General features: G+C 38.1%; 1 protein-coding gene across 1 annotated transcript; it reads right to left on the bottom strand.

The window, feature by feature from the left end:
* Positions 1-1,356: 1,356 nt before the first annotated feature.
* LOC108086775 lies at positions 1,357-6,911 on the bottom strand. Its single transcript, XM_017183820.1, has 3 exons — positions 6,718-6,911; positions 2,750-3,330; positions 1,357-2,133 (listed from the first exon to the last, which is right to left on the bottom strand). The coding sequence occupies exons 2-3, from the start codon at positions 3,327-3,329 to the stop codon at positions 1,589-1,591; spliced, it is 1,125 nt and encodes a 374-aa protein (XP_017039309.1). The 5' UTR covers position 3,330; positions 6,718-6,911; the 3' UTR covers positions 1,357-1,588.
* Positions 6,912-17,253: the final 10,342 nt, after the last annotated feature.

The following is a 17,253-nucleotide window of genomic DNA, read 5'->3' as shown; positions in this document are numbered from 1 at the left end:
TCTTGGGCTTATTCTTGCGACGTTTTTATTTCCCTTTCTGCTTGTTCAGTTTTGCATATTTTTCTTGTTCGATTTTTATCGCCACGTCGCCGACGACGAAAATGTTGCGCAAATATTTGCGCTTTTATGTGCATAGGAAAAACCTCTCCCCGCGTTTTTCTTTTTTTATGTGCCTTTCCCCCTTGACTTGGACAATTTTTCCTCTCATTTCTTTTTGTGCATTCAGATTTTCGCTTTGCAGATGGTTGTTGTTGCTGCTTTTTATGATTTACTTGTGCTTTGTGTTTGTACTTTGGTTCGCATTTGTGTTTGTATTGGAATTGATACACGGAAATAAAATAAATATTTGGAAGAAGATAAGCCTTGTTAATATTAAAGACTTGATTTAAATTCAAAAGGGAACAACATTTACAGATACAATATATTTAATAGTATTTTTTCTCTATTAAGAGGAATGATTTATATATAAAATATGACCCACTTTTTACTCATAAATCTTATTTATTATATTTATAATATATATGTAATATCTTTAACAAATTCCCCTTTAATTTCTAACTGTGTATTGATGTGTATACCCTGTTGCAAAGGTAAATTGGATTGAGAAATTGAAATCGCATTGAGCGGCAAAAGGGAGGGGCAGTGGGGGTGGTGAAAAGTAGAGGAAGAGAGCAAAGGAGATAGAGGAAAATCTTTTCCGTTTTATTTACCTTATTGATTTTCCCTTTTGTACAGGTCGCTCGGTGTATTTGTGCACCTCGGGCCGAGATAATCGAGCTGAAGTTGCATTTTCCACTTTGATGGCGGAAAGTTTAATGGATTTTCCTTTTATCCGAACTCCGAAAAGTGTGCTTTAAAAAGTTTTTCCCGCTTTCACCCCAAAACAGGAACTTCTTCGTCACCTGCTCTCCTGCTTTTGGCATTTGTTCGACCAACTTAGGCCCGACAATCCCCCAACATTCATCAAAGTCCTGCGCTAAAACCATTTCCATGTTCGCCTGTCCCCCAAAAACAAATTGTCGAACATGGCACATTCGTCTCGTGACGTCACAACTAATTAGAGCGATGCGATGAGGAAATTCACTGTCAAGTTTTTGGTTGCAATGGTCGGTCTCCTAATTAGTTGATTAAACTTGGCCTGGCCCAAAGGCATTTGCAAGGGACATTCTGGTTGAAACTGGAAAGCGATAGTTAGTTTTGGGTTGGGTAAACCATTTTCGGATTATGCTAATTAGATGTGTCAAGCTAAGTTAGTATATGTAATATGTTATGTTGTCTATTCAAATATATTTTCAGAAAGTATTTAGTAATATATTTACTAGCTAACTATTTGAGATACAAGATAAAAGATCCCCATTTAATGACTTTCAAATGTTTATTCAGTAAATTTCAATAATGAAGAACTATAAATCTACGACAAACATGTTCAGTTATTTGGTATTGTGTGTGTGTATGTGTGTTTTGTATGTTTTATATGCAAAATGACTTAAGTACAAAGATGTTTCTGTTCGCGTTCGGTGCAAACGTGATGCGGACGGTGATGTGGATGGTAACCCTAACCCAAGCACCTGCTGAAGGACCAAGGATCTCAGAAATGGCGCTGCATCACCCGATCCAGATCGTTCCAGCTGCAGGAGTAATCGATCTGCAGCAGACCCTTCTTGCTCAGTCCGAATTTACGGGCGTAAATTCCCGAGTAGAGCGACGAGTCGCCTCCGCTGGAGTGGGGGGATGATCCCCTCACCCTGGATCCCCCCTCACCTCCTCCTCCTGCGCCACCCATGGTTCCGTAGAGCGTGGAGGGGGCGCTGTAGATCTGCTGCTGGCATTCACTGCAATCCGGAACGCTGCAGTACGGCAGTGTAGCGTATGGATTGCAGTAGTCGTAGGCGGGCGACAAAGGGGGCGGGGCGGGAAAATCGATCTGCGGTGGAATGGTCAGAGGGGAAGCCGTCTTGCCACTTCGCTTCCTTCGCGGATGAGGAGCCGTTCCATAGCTCATGTTGTTGTTGTTAATCTTGTTCATTTGACTGGGAACGGAGCGTCTTTGCAAAGTGGCTGCCCGTCGCTGGAGAACCGGCTGCTCATCCCCAATGGACGAGGGGTGCTCCGTGGAACTGGTGCTGGAGAAGCCTGGAAAATGTTTATGTTGAAAAGTAACAAAATTTAATATTTTAACAAAATATATGTTAAATTAAATTTATTTTATGTACTTAAGTTTAAGATTTAAGAGACATTTGGTATACTATAGAAATATGTTGTATTTACCCTTTTTCGACAACAAAAGACAGCCTTTTGTAAGCATTTAAATAGAATTGTATGCAAACACAAACTTCAAGTCAAACAATACATGCTAAAAGCTTCGAAAGCAAAGAAAAGCAAAGCAATCTAATGTAATATTCATATGGTAAATAAATGAATTTTTAATAAAGATGGCAACAGTCAATAGTTATTGTAGATACATATGTATTGAGATATTAATAAAGACAAATTCAGTATTCTCCACATGAACTCCTTGTTAAATCGCTGTTTGAAAAACAATATTTACAAATTTAAAATCATTATTTTAGAAACCGCCTCGTAAAGCAACGCGCAGAATAACATATAAAAGTTAACTGAGCCACCAAGTATTTTCAATAAGAACTAAATGCAAAACAAAGCCATAAGTAAGGGATAGTATTATAAAATTATATAATTCGAATAACAGGGATGAAAACAAAGTAATAAATTGATTTAACTTCTATCTTACCCCCAAATCCGTTGTATAGTTGTCGCTGCTCCTCGCCGTAAAGGTCCTCGGGCTCCTCGTCCTCGTGGTCATCTAGGTGCAGCTGCCTGGTCATGGTGGCCATGTAGTCCTCGTAGCGACTGGGTGCTCCGTAGATGTCGCTCCTTGCCGTGTAGAGTGGCTCCTTGCGAACACCTCGACTCCTGCGACGCGTCCTTTGGGGCACACAGCACTCCAGCTGACACTGGGCACGCGAAACGCGGCGTGTTTGTGTGTGTGGGCGTGGCATGGTGGCGGACATGCCCACTCCATAGCCGTAAGTGGGACTCGGAGTCAGGGAGTTACCTCCCCCATAAGCTGGTTCCACCGCCTCGTGATCGTCGATCTTCTTGCGCACATAATCATAGTTCTCCAGATCCCAGGGATCCACGTAGCAGCGTTGCGATGGCAGCAAGGTGGTTCCATAAATGTCCTCCGTGTTGTCAATGGTGTAATAGGGGGATTCCAGGGCGCCAACTCCCTCGGAGGTGGAGCTGCCAGGCAGCGGCTGTTTGGGACCCGCTCGTCGCCTTCGCGGAGTCGTTTGACTGCGTTCACGCATGCTGGGAAATGCCAAAGGAAAAAGTCATCAAAACACATAAATATAAGCCAAGAAAATGCGTTAATGGTGGGAGAAAACCACGAGCAAGTGCATCCACTTGCAACTGGTTGGTTACGTAACGAAACATTGCAACCAATATTGAAACTCTTCCGTCAACCAATCGAACCCGTTCTTCGAAGCTGGCCGCGAATTTTCCGCGGCATTTTGTGCCGGCTTACCTTGCACACCGGCTATATGAATTCGAGTATATATCTTTTGCAGGTGTTACACTTCACGACTCCACCGAAACCATTAGCCGGTTTATGGATCTGCATAGAGCAGCCAGCACGGTCAATCAATTGGCATTCCAATAGCCAATAAGCAATGATATTGTACTAGTCGACCAACTGGTTTACTTTATCCCTGCCATTCGTTTTGGCCATCAGAAATTAATTTCTGCAGTTATCGCAATCCCAAAATATCTATTTAATTAAAAACCAAAATGGAGCCACTCGGCAAGAGATTTTCATTAAAATATGCAAAACAAACGAAGTGGAATTAAGTTTACTGAAAACCATAACAATTTCCATTTGGGCGGGAAGGTTAACCAGATTTTTGATGGGTTTGTCAGCTGCAGTTGATATCAAAGTGAAATCGAATTGAAATTAAACAGAAATAGTTTTTTCATTGCCAACGTAAATAAATCCATTGTTTTTAAATTTGAAATTAAAAATAATCTCAGAATGTAATAAGCGAAAAAAGCTAAATATGGCATTTGTGATTGAATCTCTAGAGTTCGTTGAATGAAACCATTCAATATTTATGGTCCCAACTTTATTGTTTAAAAATAGGCATCCAAAAACCGTTTGAATAAAGTATATGAAATGTTTTCACTAAAATAACATTTTTGTTTCAACTTTTTGAAGCTCATAATTTATTGTGGATTTTGGGTTTTTTCTCGTAACGATTTCTTGCAAACGCCCATTTGAAAAAAGGTTTTGCGCAATCTTTCCGAGGCATTTGTAATTTGTGCATTTGCATAAAAATGTGGTGTTTGCTTTGTTTTTGGCTGTTTTGTTTTAATCGCTTTGGTTATCGATTAACATTTGTTTGGCTTCGAAGGCAACAAAAGTAAAAAAATGGATTCAGATGGGAATTTATAAAACACACAAGCTACACAGGAAAAAAATTAACGTGACTTGGCGGTGGCACGCAAATGAAATCGAGTATCTGCGGGTCTTTCAGGGTCTATACACTCTTTATGGCATATATCCAAACATCAGATATACATCAGATATATACACAAGCCCATCTGAATGCAGTTCCAGCGATTTGCACGCGAGAGAAAATAGTTTAGGGCTTTAGTCATGAGCTATTTATTATTCAGCCGAAATCAAAAATTTATTCGGAAGGAGAGTGGCAGTTAAATAACAATGCAACTCCAAAAAAGTTATTAAATATTCGATTCTGTTCAGTTATTCCTTGTTCGTTTGCTCTGTATTCGTAAATGATAGAAGTTCTTTGCAAAGGAAACTCGCATTAAGTATACGCCACATGGGCCATGGAAAGTTAATTGCAAGCGCAGTGCTTAACCGCAATTAGAGCCGAATATGCATATGCATACTCGCTTGTGGATACGGAACCGCTTAATGCCTTTAGGCCCTGCTAATTAATTGGCATCTTTGGTAGAGGCTTCCACTGCTCTGCGGTTGACTGATTACTACGGTCAACCTCAACCTGGGATTCATCTCATCGCAAATTGCCGCTTTGGCTTTGACTTTGGCTTCTGGCCATTTGCATATCAAATGTGTCAAGTTCGCGTCGAATTACTTTGTGTAATCAGTCGAGTTTGTAAGCGTTCGTTGGTTGATTGATAGCTATTTGCTACCTGCATCCCATTTGAGATGATTTGCGGAAAAGCTATTTAGTCTTAGGTGGACAGATATCAAAAGCCTAATGGGATTAACGAAATAATTACATCTTTAACATTTAAATTAAACAAAAGTTGAATTTTAGGAAAGACTTTTAAGTGTTTAATTATAACTTCAAGGCACTCTTTTAATTTAGCAACATTTCTGTACACTTTTGCTTTTATTTGATTTGTCCAAAAATCTCAATTAAGGTAATAATTAGCAACCTGTCCGACTCTTATTCAGCACAAATTATGCAAAAAGGTAAGAAACCGCATAAATATTTCGACATCGATTTATAATGAAATATAACTGGAAACAAGTTTGGCAAATGCCAGTCGACCTTGTTAGGTATTCGAATATAAATATTCAATCGAGTGATATCATACCCAAAGGCGGATTTACATGAATTGAATCCAGATCAGGGTGAAAATAAATTCCCAAAATGCTACTGCCACACCTCCAAACAAAATCCAATCGAAGATGAACAGAAGTTTTGTGCGTGAATCACCTGAAGAGAACAGTTCTTTCGGATGCCAGGGCGTAATTCCTTAAGGGGGGGGTAAGGTTTTAAAAAATTTTTTTTTACATTTTTTTTTTTATTTTTTTTCTGAATGATTAATATGTCGAGAACATTGTGTACAAATTTTGAGTCAATTAAAGTCAAACTAACGGAGTTACAGCGTTTTAAACAACCGTATTTGGGCGTATTTTCACGTATAAAAATACTTTGAATCAATTTTGCCGAAGACGTTATTTTGAAAGTCGGTGAACATCAGAACTCAAAATCTACTGAATCGATCCTTTTCAAATTTTTAACACAAATTCTCAACATAAATACGCAGGTAATCAGGAAGAGATTTTTTTAATTTTTAATTTATTTCTATTTTTTAAAAATAAATTAACAGCGATTTTTTAAGCTAAAATCGCACTTTTCACTTTCAAGTGCTCCCAAAAATAGACAAAAAATAAATTTAAAAAAAACTCTTCCTGATTACCTCGGGAAATTCATTATCTTTACAACGCATATCACATTTTATTTTTAAGATGATCCGTTAACGCCCTATGATGTTCACCGCAAAGCAACTTTTTCTTTGGGCGCTTCGGAAGATTAACCGCCACAGGCTTATTTCAAAATATTTTTTAATAATTTTTTTTTCTAATACTCTTCAAAAGTTGAACAATTAAATGTGATTAAGCTCAAAAAAATAAACTTACTCAATTCGCTGCAAAAAAAATCAAACATGGCTCTTTTTTTGGCCTTTAAAACCTTACCCCCCCCTTAAAAGGTGATGATCATTACACATTCACTGCATTCTCATTCATGTAACGTAGAGACCCACGCAGATGATCACTCAAACTCGACAAGCCCGCAAAAAACAACACTCGACAGACAAAGCTGAAGATACACCTCAAAAGATCTGGGGACCCAGCCCACATATTATTTTAAAGGCAACTTTCTTTGGTTTTGACACAGTTTCCTAGGAAGTTTCATTCACCTTTTTTGGTTTGGGGGATATAAATTTTTAATTTGTTTGGCTGTCGGTCACTTGACACTTGCGGTAGAATTCTCCACTTGGTGGTATTCTTTTTAGCCAATGTTTGAATTGCGAATTTCAGGCACGTCCGTTCATGATCCGTTCATGATCCACGCGCATGCGCAAACGCGTTGTGTTCGCTTCTTCGACCGGCGCTCAACTGTTTTGGCCAGAGCGGTTCGAGCCAAGTTACAAGCCAGTCTTTTGCTCTTGGCCCGCAGCATGTTCGAAGTGGTTCGATCCTCGGGTTGCATTGGCCAGAGCATCTATTCCGCATCTCCGAAATTCCATCAAAATTAATTAGAGCTTCCATTCGGCTTTTATGACTCTGGGTTGGGTGTAATTTCGGGCGGTCAGCAAATTAATTAGCAGGGAATTAAAGTGACAGCAAGTGCTTATGTCACACTTGCGGAGATACTCAAAGTCACATTGATATGCAAATTTACTAGTTGTTGAAATGTAACTGCGACTGCGCAAAAGAAATGCCAAAGATATATCAAGAAAACTAAGTGCATTACTCACCGAACTGAAATTGCTCTACTGAAGTTCAATACATAAAAACTGCCAAACCATTTTTATTATTAATAAATTTAACCATCATGCTTCGTAAAAATCATGATTCATGAAACTCTTTATTTAATTACACGCCATTAATTGAATACTTTCAAGTTTATAGTAGAGTAATAACAACCTGGCTTAGAGTAAGTGGTTAAAAAAGCCACTGCCAAGTTCAAGTTTTTGCTTTTTGTGGCTAGGAAAGAAATTTAAGCCGTTGCTGAGAGAAATTACATCATTCAACTTCAACTTGAACCGACATCTCTGGGTGGGGCAACATTCGCCGCCTTTGAATTCGAGTGAAGAAAGAAAACAGGTGATGAGCATCATTTCTCATTCGAGACTTTTCCCATCATCGTCGGCCGCATCTTTGGCCCAAAAATAAATTCCAGATAATTTATTCATTTTTTTCCAAAGCTACCGAAAGTATTTATAAAATTAATTGTTTGAAAAAAAACCTACCAAAAAAAAAGCTTTCACTTTTAATGCGGTGGCGGTTTGGTTTTTTTTTTTGTGGTAGTCCCAAAATCGTGCCGATATTTATGGTGTTTATTCAGTCAGGTCAGTTATAATTTTGTGTTTTTTTTTCTGGTGAGTTTCGAGTGCAAACAAACAATTGATGGGGTATAGGCCAAAAACAATTCAATTAGGCCAGCTGAAGTTGCCCACAGCTTGCGGTTAGATAGTCACCAAAAGGGCAATTAACAACTAATTGTTTGGGTTTTTTTTTCAAGACTTATGTAATCTATGCAACCACAGCTTTTAAGAAAATGCAAATGCTTTCTAAAAGTTCGTTTTTAACCGATTAAAATAAAATTGAAAAGTACTGCTTCTCATAAATTTCAGTTACTTTTTAGTAGCTTTGGGTTTGTGAGTGTCTTGCATGTTTTAACCACGTACAACATTCGAAATTCGTTTGAATTTCTGGTCACGAGTGCCTCGCAAAATGTTGCGTTCTCCAGGCATCCTTTCAGTTCATTTAGCCACCTTCCAGTTCATCGGGCCTACATTCCTTGCCATAGAACCCATATATTTGCCCCCATTTGAAGCAAAGGCTGCAGAGCAATTTGCCGCTTTTAATGGCAAACGCCGTGTTGAGACTTGCAGCACACGTTGCCAACGCACAGGAAACCGGCTGCACCTGGCCACCCAATGGGGGGTACATATTCAGAAAAGGGGGAAGGGGATTGAGGGGGACGGGGTGCGGTGGCACAACCAGATGTTTGCCTTTGACTGGCGGCAGACTCGTTGATCTCTGCTCCAATTCCGATATGTGTGTGCACTCGGCTCGGCTCGGCTCTTTTCCCCCAGTATCTTTTATGTACTCGCACCGGCGACATTGTGCAACATGCTCTTCGATATGGCAAAACACTCCAAACCACTGTGCAACACCTCCCCGCCACCCCCTCGAATGAACAGTGGTGCAAATTATAGTCATTTTAATTGCAACAGTAAGATTTTCAAACTATATTTCATTATTATCTAAGCCAAACAAGAATGAACTTTATGGTAGCTTTAACTGGCATCAACTTAAGCATTTTTTAACTTACAAAAGTTAATATTTATTTAATAATCATAATAAATCTTCACGGAGTAGCTACACTAAATGATATCTTGACCCACATTGTTCAAATAATAGATTCCATAATTGATGTTCTTTTTAGTTTCACAGGTTTTTTGTTATATTGGCTATACTATTTATTAATTATCACCATTTCTGCAACCAATGTAATCCACAAACAGCTGCATTAGAGCATTAGAGATGCTGACTCGCAGATTGCGCTGCACCCAGGCCCAATCCCAATCCCAGTACGAATCCCAAACCCAATCCCAATTGGAAATCCGAATCCGAGTCCAAACCAAACCGAATCGAATGGTTAGAGCATATGTTTCTGCTTTGCTCCCCGCTTGTCACTCGACTTGCCACTTTCGATTTTTCATAGCTCGCAAGTCTCTATTTGCCTCGTTTTTGTTTCTTTTTTTTTCCTTTTTTTGCAACTCACCGTCTCCCTGCACTGGGGCAATAATTGTAAGTGGACCTGGGCATTTATGGCGTTTTTACTTCTTTGGCCCCATTTGGCCACCATGTTGGACATTTTGCACGTGTTCAGCCCACAAAAGGGAAACTGGCGAATGAATGGCGCAGAAACAGGGAAACAGCGAAGAAATATGGCCGGTAATTGTGCGCTTCCCATTTGATGTGTCAGCAAAACGCTTTTTGTGGTTCCTTTCGCAAATTTCGGGACAATTGTCGGCTCGCAAAAAGCACTTCCCCGAAAACGTTTGCTTGTTTCCTTTGAGTAAATTATTCAAACGTGCATTAATCATTCAAACATAAATATGAATTCCCAAATGAATTGCATGGGGGACTTAGTCAAAGAAATTTGTCCTTTTTTGTTTAATATTTAAAAGCATTTGTTGTACTCATCAAAGGAATAGGGTGTTTGGATAATGAAATATTTAATTTAAAAACATTTGCTTTTGAATACAGAAGAAGACATTTTATTTAAAAATTGTTCATTAAAGTAAGTAATCATTTGTAAGAGCTAACTGGTTTAGTTAGAAAATCTTCTTTGATTTATTGTTAGTAAAAAACATTAATTCTCAACCATAAATCCAATCGATAATCTCTTTTAGGGAAGCAGTTGAACGACCCAACACAATGGGCCATAACCGAAACCATTAAATTTGTATTTAAATCCACTCATTGCTCAATCTGCTTGATGATGCAATAATACCTAGTATACGTACTGCAGGCAGACATCGGGGGCAAAAAAGCTAACAACATGAACATCAGCCGCAGCATCATCACCATCGACATCTGACATGCCGAGGGCCAACATCGCCTCCATCGCCTCAATCTCCTCAATCGCCTCCATCGCCTCAATCTCCTCCATCTCCACAGTCTTCATCTTCGACATCGTCTTCATCTTGGGCTTTATCTCCCTCAATCATTTGCTGACGCACAGTTCAAGTGGCACTGGCACAAATCATCTTAACAGAAATCCTCACATACAGCAAAAGTCAGCAAAAAGTCTAACACAACATGAGCTAGACATCATTGGAGCATTGGAGGCAGCTCTGACATAATTTGGTCAAAATAGTCACTGCCTCTGGTTGATTGTTTTTTTTTTCTTTGTGGATTTTTTTTATGTTGTTTTAATGCTCTTACCATGGAGTGATTCTTTGTTATCAAGGGGATTTTTTTGGGTTGTTAAAGAAAAATAAAGGTAAAAGTGATTCACCAAAAGCAACTTTATTTAGTATCTATTAACTTGTATCTATTATTGTAAACTATACTTTAAGCAAAGCATTCTTCTTTACTCTTTTGATATTTTAATGGAAAATTGTAGTTAAGGTATTCATTTATTGTTATTTCAATCTCGGAAGCTAAAGTTATTAGTAACAATTACTTTCGATTTCATTTGTACCTTCTCATTTTTTGCCTCTTCATTTAAGTGTCTCAATATTCGTGAGGTAATTATTACCCACAATCCCAAGAATTGTTCTCCATTTGAGCACTGTCAGAGATAATTTTTCATGTCGAGCTCACACCCATGACACCCCTGCGAAAAACCCACACACAGTTGCACCACGGATACGCCCATAGATACATCTTGCCCGATGATGCCTCAAGTTCAAGATACAAAAACACATTGCGGGCAAAAAACAAATTCCCGCGTGAGTGTTTGCCTGTTAGTTGTAGTCGGTCGTACATTGTGCATTGTTTTGGCCAAGTAACGAAACATTTTTTCCCGCACTTCCGCGTCGGCAAAAGATACATGCCACTGGCAGCAACAAGTCCAAGTACCCAAGTATCTGAGTATCCGAGTATACAAGTATCTGAGTATCCATGTATCCATGTATCCAAGTATCCGAGGCATTGTCTTGGCCGGAATGGCGGGGTTTTCCTTTGCTTTCAGTTTTTCCCTCGGCGCTTATCACACACTTCATTAATTTTGTTTCGCTTTTCATTGCTGTCGGTAATTATGGTTACAGTTATGCTTGGTTTTCTGCCAGCGACTCGGAGTTTCACTTTTTCAGAGGTCTTCTTTTCAATATTGCAAAGTTGCATGCTGCACTTGAAAAAAGTTTGCCACGCGTGAAGCTTTTTATCTGCCAGATACACTTGCACCAATACCCAGAGAGCGATATTTGTTCAACTGCCGCCAACAGTTTGTTGCCACTTATGCTGCCTGCCGCTTGGTGATTTTTAACGCTTCGTTAACAAAACCAAAATTATTATCGCTCACTTCGGCCAGCAGCCATGGGATTTGTTTTTGGCCAACGAAATCATTAAATCAATTAATGTTCCACGAAACGCAGAAACAAAAGTCGAAAACTAGAAACCAAAGGCTGCAAATAAAACCATCGGCTGTAACTAGATTAAGCGGATGCCTTTAACGAGATTATCGTTTAAAATCTATGGAGTGCAAACGGGGTATTATGTTTTAGCTAATAAAATGACCTCGCCAGCAAACAACAGAATTCTAGACCAACATGAAAGAACTCGTTATTAAAATTCAATTAAGTTAAATGTATTACTAATATAGTCATTTGGCAATAATTGAAGCATTAATAAAGAGCTGTTTAATATTAACAAGGTTCTTTAATTACAGTTTCAAACTAAGAGAGTTTCTTATAAGAATATATCTATTTATGATTTTATTTTTCAACGTTTAACAAAGAGGATGTATTCAGAAATTTAGCTTCCCACCAGGAAGTCATCAAAATGTTGCACTTACGGGAGCAAGCAATTAGTTTACAGCTACCAATCTTGACACGGAAACTTGTTAAAAACAATGTTTAATTAATTATGATGGCACGATAGGCCTCATCATCATCATCATCATCATCAGATAGGAAGGGGGAAAACTGCAGCCTCGGAGTCCCTGTAATTATCGAAAACCTATGCGAGATGCCAGATGTGCGATGGGTGTTTGTTAATACCGACGACAAGTTCAATGGCTCACGCGGCGTATGAGCAATTTGCATTGTTTGCATTAAACATTGAGCTTGAGCTCTGGTTTTAATTAGCGGCTACAATTACACATACGACATGGTGTTCGGACAGGCCTGAATGTGCATAATTCAGACGGTAATGGCATGGAAAGTTCGCTAATTGAAATTGAATGCCGCTACTGATGAGGGAGGATAATCACATTGATGCTGATGATCTTAATAATTTAGGTTACAGCGAAATCAATATGACTCTGATTCCAAACCAAATACATTCTAGCAAACGAGATATTTGGAATTAATAAAGCTTTAACTCTACTTCCGTACATTAGCCATCAAAAAACGTATTAGTTTTTGCATAACAAAACACAAAGCTTTATTCATTCAATATTTCTTGAATCTAATCAAAAAACTAAACTCATCTTTAACTGTTTGCTAAAGATTTATAGATGGTATTCTCCAAATAAAACTCGATCACCTTCTCGTTATCTAATTTTTAATATATTTACCTTTCACTTCTTGAAGTGTTGTTGAATTTACCCCCTAAATTAAATCCAATCTCCTGATTTAAATGTATAATTGCAGTGCTTAGCCTACGTGTTTTGCTCTACCCACGCAGCTTTCAACATTTAGTTGGCTAACCGTTTTTTTTCCTTTGCTACTTTACTTCACTTTAAGCCCGAATTTCTAGGTTTCGCATTTGGCAATGCAATTAACACGCTGACGGCCAATTGTCCAAATAGCAGCCAACAGTAGTGCTGCTTAAATTCACTCAAGGCTTCCATAATTTGGCAAGCTAAAATATTTAATCTTTATGATTATTATTTCTTATTAACCCATTATGATCATTTCCTATACCACGATACAAAAAGGTAAAGAGATGTTTTTATTTCGATTTATACTTTTAACTACCACTACTAATGCAATTTTATTTGCTTCGCCTCCAAAATAAATACATAAACAAACAGAAGACAAAAATTGTCAATGGCTTGTGAATTTTTTCTCGTCATCATCATCATCATCATTATTAGGTATAGTGAATTTGACAAAATCGTTTCAGTTTGAACACCTTTTCGATGGAGTCACTGCTGCGATTGAAAGAACAGACTACTAGGAAATCGTTTTGGCATATGCAAATTTTAATTTGCATTGATTAGCACTTAAGAGAGGAATTTCAAATATATTGTTATCTCAAATTTATTGGCGAGTGTTAACGCGGATGTCAAATTTGTTAGAAACAATTTGCCAAGCTGATCGTAAAAAAACTGTGAAATAGGAGCATTTAGTTTTTATGAGTTAGAATGAATGAATAAATTGATGATTTCAGAAGCTGTATTTTAGTTCGAAGTTTAAAATTTCGATATGCACGTCACACTTCTCCTTTTTCCCGAAAATTCGCTTTGATATTTATTGCTGAAGTTAATATAATATTTATTTATTAATATTCCGTTTCTGATCCCTGGCCGGCTTGAATTTTGCAATCGAAAAACAAAAATTGTGGCCTACAAAAGACAAAAAAGCGAATGATTTTTTTGTGGCAATTAGCAAACTGGACACGTCCATACATTGGGTTCTTGTGGCATTTAGAGGCTATCGGGCTATAGATGGCCATAACGTTTGTCGGCCACTTACTGTCGAAGCAACAAACACCGTTAACGCACAAATTTGGCAGCCAGACGAGGCTGATGAAGGGAAACCACAAAGCAGCAAAACAAAAAAACAAAAAGTAATAAATAACTAACAGAATAAAAAGGCAGAAACAACAATCGTTCAATTTGCATGCAAGCGATGCCAAAGAAAAATCTGAGGTCGAGTGCCAGGTAATGTTCGATTCCGAACATGTTGCGAACAGCAGGTGCTATGTTCATTTATCCGATCCGTTTGCACCTGATCGTTTGAGTAAATACCATTAATACCTATTACTATGATATTTAAAAACATTTTGTTAATTAAAAAGGCAAACAAAGGTACAATAAAACTAATTAACTAAAGTTTCAAGATATAATTGGTAGATAGATAGTTACAATTCGAAGTTATAAACATAAAGAGCTGTTCGATTTATTAAAATCAAACTCTTTTATTTTGCTTACAAATTATTTTTAGTTTTTCAAATTAACTTACAACCACTTCAAGCAATAGGTATCACTTTGCACATGATCTCAAGACCTTTGCTTACTTAATTAATTTATCTTCGGTGTCTGCCATAAGTTTAATTAGCAACCGCGAACAGAAATCGCCTTAATTACCGCGAATACTTCTGCTTGGTCGTCTCTCTCGCAATGAGTTGTATAAATTGGACAGGCTGCAAGTCGTCTGGTTTTGGTCATTCTTCTTGCCACACGATTGCGACAAGTCGGTGGCAATAGGCGAGCAGACTTGGCCTGGCCAGCCTAACCGCTCACCGCCTCTTGGCCAGATCCAATTGACCAATCTTCGACAGGGGTCTTTGGTTTCTCGGTTGCTCGGTTTTTTTTTTGGGGAGTGGGGATTTGCTCGGGGGCTCTCATTAGAGCACCGAACCGTTTGACATTTAAGTGCGACGACCTCACGCATGCGCGCTTCGCTTTGCATGTTTTTTGTTGGGATTTCCTCAGGGCTCATGTCTATAGGCCTAGATGCACTGTAAAAAAAAATTATTATAAGTTTTATATCCTATTTTTCAATTAAATGTTCCACATTAATATGTTTTATTTATGGATTTTTTAAGTTTAATTTCTTTACTTCACAAAGGCATTTATACTTATTTTTAATATGTTAAAAACAGAAGTATATAACATTGATTTTATATAAATTATAATTAGATATTTTAACTAAAGTAAATTGTTTAATCTTTCCCAACCATTGTGTCTCTCCCATTTAATTATATGAAGCGTAACTTGTTTATTAACTATGTTACATTTATTTATTATATAAAATCCATTGATAAATTGAATACTCCCCTTATTTTTCCCCCAGTGTCCATACACTTGCCTTTCGGCTATCATCAAGCCATTGTTTATTTTCGAAGCCTAACTAAGTTGAAGACCTCGGACCTTCAGTGTGGGGCCTGCCCATCGCTTATGGCCACGTTTAGTGCCCCTGCTCAGTGATCCGCCCCGGGTCAATCAGATCCGAAAATCTAATGCTACACGCCAGGCCAAGACACGAAAAATAATTGCAGCAAATTGTGTGTTTCGGATATGTATTTGGGGAGCCAGGTATTAGCCGCGCTTTAAACGCTCGAAACACTTTCGTTTCGAGGAAAATAAAACATTGTATAATCAGCATTAGGCAGCGGCCAATTGGCAATCATTTCTGGGTACAAATTAAAATTATATTACAACATTTTCTTAGACAACAACAACAACGAGAGCCCACTGATTACAGGAGACCAAATCGAAAATGCACTCAACCATCCAGCGAGCCAAAGCCGAAATAGTCGAAAGAGTCGAAAGAGTCGAAACAGTAGAAACAGCAACCAACTAACCAGGCCGAAACTGACCTGCCCGAAAACAGCGAAAATGGCGAGCGGACCGACGACGGACTTGGGCAAAATGAAACGAGACGAAGCGAAGGCGGTCGAAAGTGAAAGTTTTGTTGTTGTTCAAGATACTGTAGCTTTAGCTTTAACTCAATCTGAAGCTGAAACTGCAACTGAAACTAAAGCTGCCGCTTTCCGATTTACTGTTAAACGGGGGCGCAGTCGCCGGTGATTGCCGCATTGGCAGCATCACGCGAACTGCAGCCTGCAAATTCATTTGCCGCATCCGAATTAAATAATTTTGATTGCAGCGCCAGCAATCAAATAGAGATCTCCTTAAGGCAGTAACAGCTTTACATTCCAATGCACTTTTTGCTACCCATTTTATTGGCTATTTATTTGAGGTGTAAAAGTCTACGCAAAAAGGTTACCAATGTCTCATTAATCAGTATTTGAATTTAATTGTATATTTTAATTAATCAATACCTAACTTTATGTGAAAATATATATTCAGTATTTGAAATTAATTGTATTATTTAATTTATCAATAGTTAATGATTAAACTCTATGTGAAAAGATAGATAGATGCAAAAATGAAAGGAATTTTTTTTTATGTCTACATACCTCTATTTTGAATGCACTTATAGTTACCTTTCTAAAAGAAATATAGTTACTCCATTAAATTGAATTAAATTCTCATAATAACATATAATATTTTATATAAAAATCCGTACCCTCGATTAAAACCGAATACACCTCTGAATACCCTGTACTGCAATAGTCATCAATCCCCTGGTAGTGGCCATTGCCAAATGCGGCCAACCCGCTGACAACTTGCAACTTCCTGCAATGCGACAAAAGCCAAAACCCGAACCCGTTGGCCGCAACTTCAAGTGGCATCTTCAGGCCACAACTCTGCGCTCTTCCACATTTTCCCCTCTGATTTTTGCCTTGGTTTTTTTGTTTTGCTTTTATCCGTCTTTTGTCTCCTTTTTGCGCTCATCAATTTTCACTGCCACCAAGCGAATCGCTGATTAATATGATCCGATTTGGGATGCCACTGGTCCGTGTTATATAATTGATCTTTTGTTTAGAGTCTATAGCTAAATTGAGTCTGGCGAATTGATTAATGGGCAGCGGCTTCATTAAAAATTAAAAATGCCCCACAAAGTCATGACACCACTCGAGGGGAAATGCACTTTAATAGGAAGATATATCATACCGTATTTATGGAATTTCGTCAGATTGTGTTTCTCGGTTCAATTTATGATACGAGCTTAATTAAAGTTTTATCTTCAAAACCATTTTAAATGAGAATGATTAAAGATATACAACAATGAACTTAATTATATTGACACAAAGCTACTATTAAAATAAATCGATTTTTAATCGTTATCGCTAATAATAAATCTATGAATTGAAGCCCTTTAAAGAGTAAAACTGCTGTAACCTGTTTCTAAAAAAAGAGGAAACCATTAAGCCATAGATATTCATTAAGCTCGAATTTACTTAATAGAGCGTCC

This window comes from Drosophila ficusphila, unplaced genomic scaffold, assembly GCF_018152265.1.
Source record: "Drosophila ficusphila isolate 14025-0441.05 unplaced genomic scaffold, ASM1815226v1 contig_414, whole genome shotgun sequence".
Lineage (NCBI taxonomy): Eukaryota > Metazoa > Arthropoda > Insecta > Diptera > Drosophilidae > Drosophila > Drosophila ficusphila.
The sequence above is the reverse complement of the archived record's forward strand: the minus strand, read 5'-3'. Positions and strand labels throughout refer to the sequence as shown.

Coding starts and splice junctions, on each gene's coding strand:
- LOC108086775 (XM_017183820.1), bottom strand. CDS start 3,329: ATGCGTGAACGCAGTCAAACGACTCCGCGAAGGCGACGAGCGGGTCCC. Junction 2,134..2,749: donor ACTATACAACGGATTTGGGG/GTAAGATAGAAG, acceptor AACATTTTCCAG/GCTTCTCCAGCACCAGTTCC.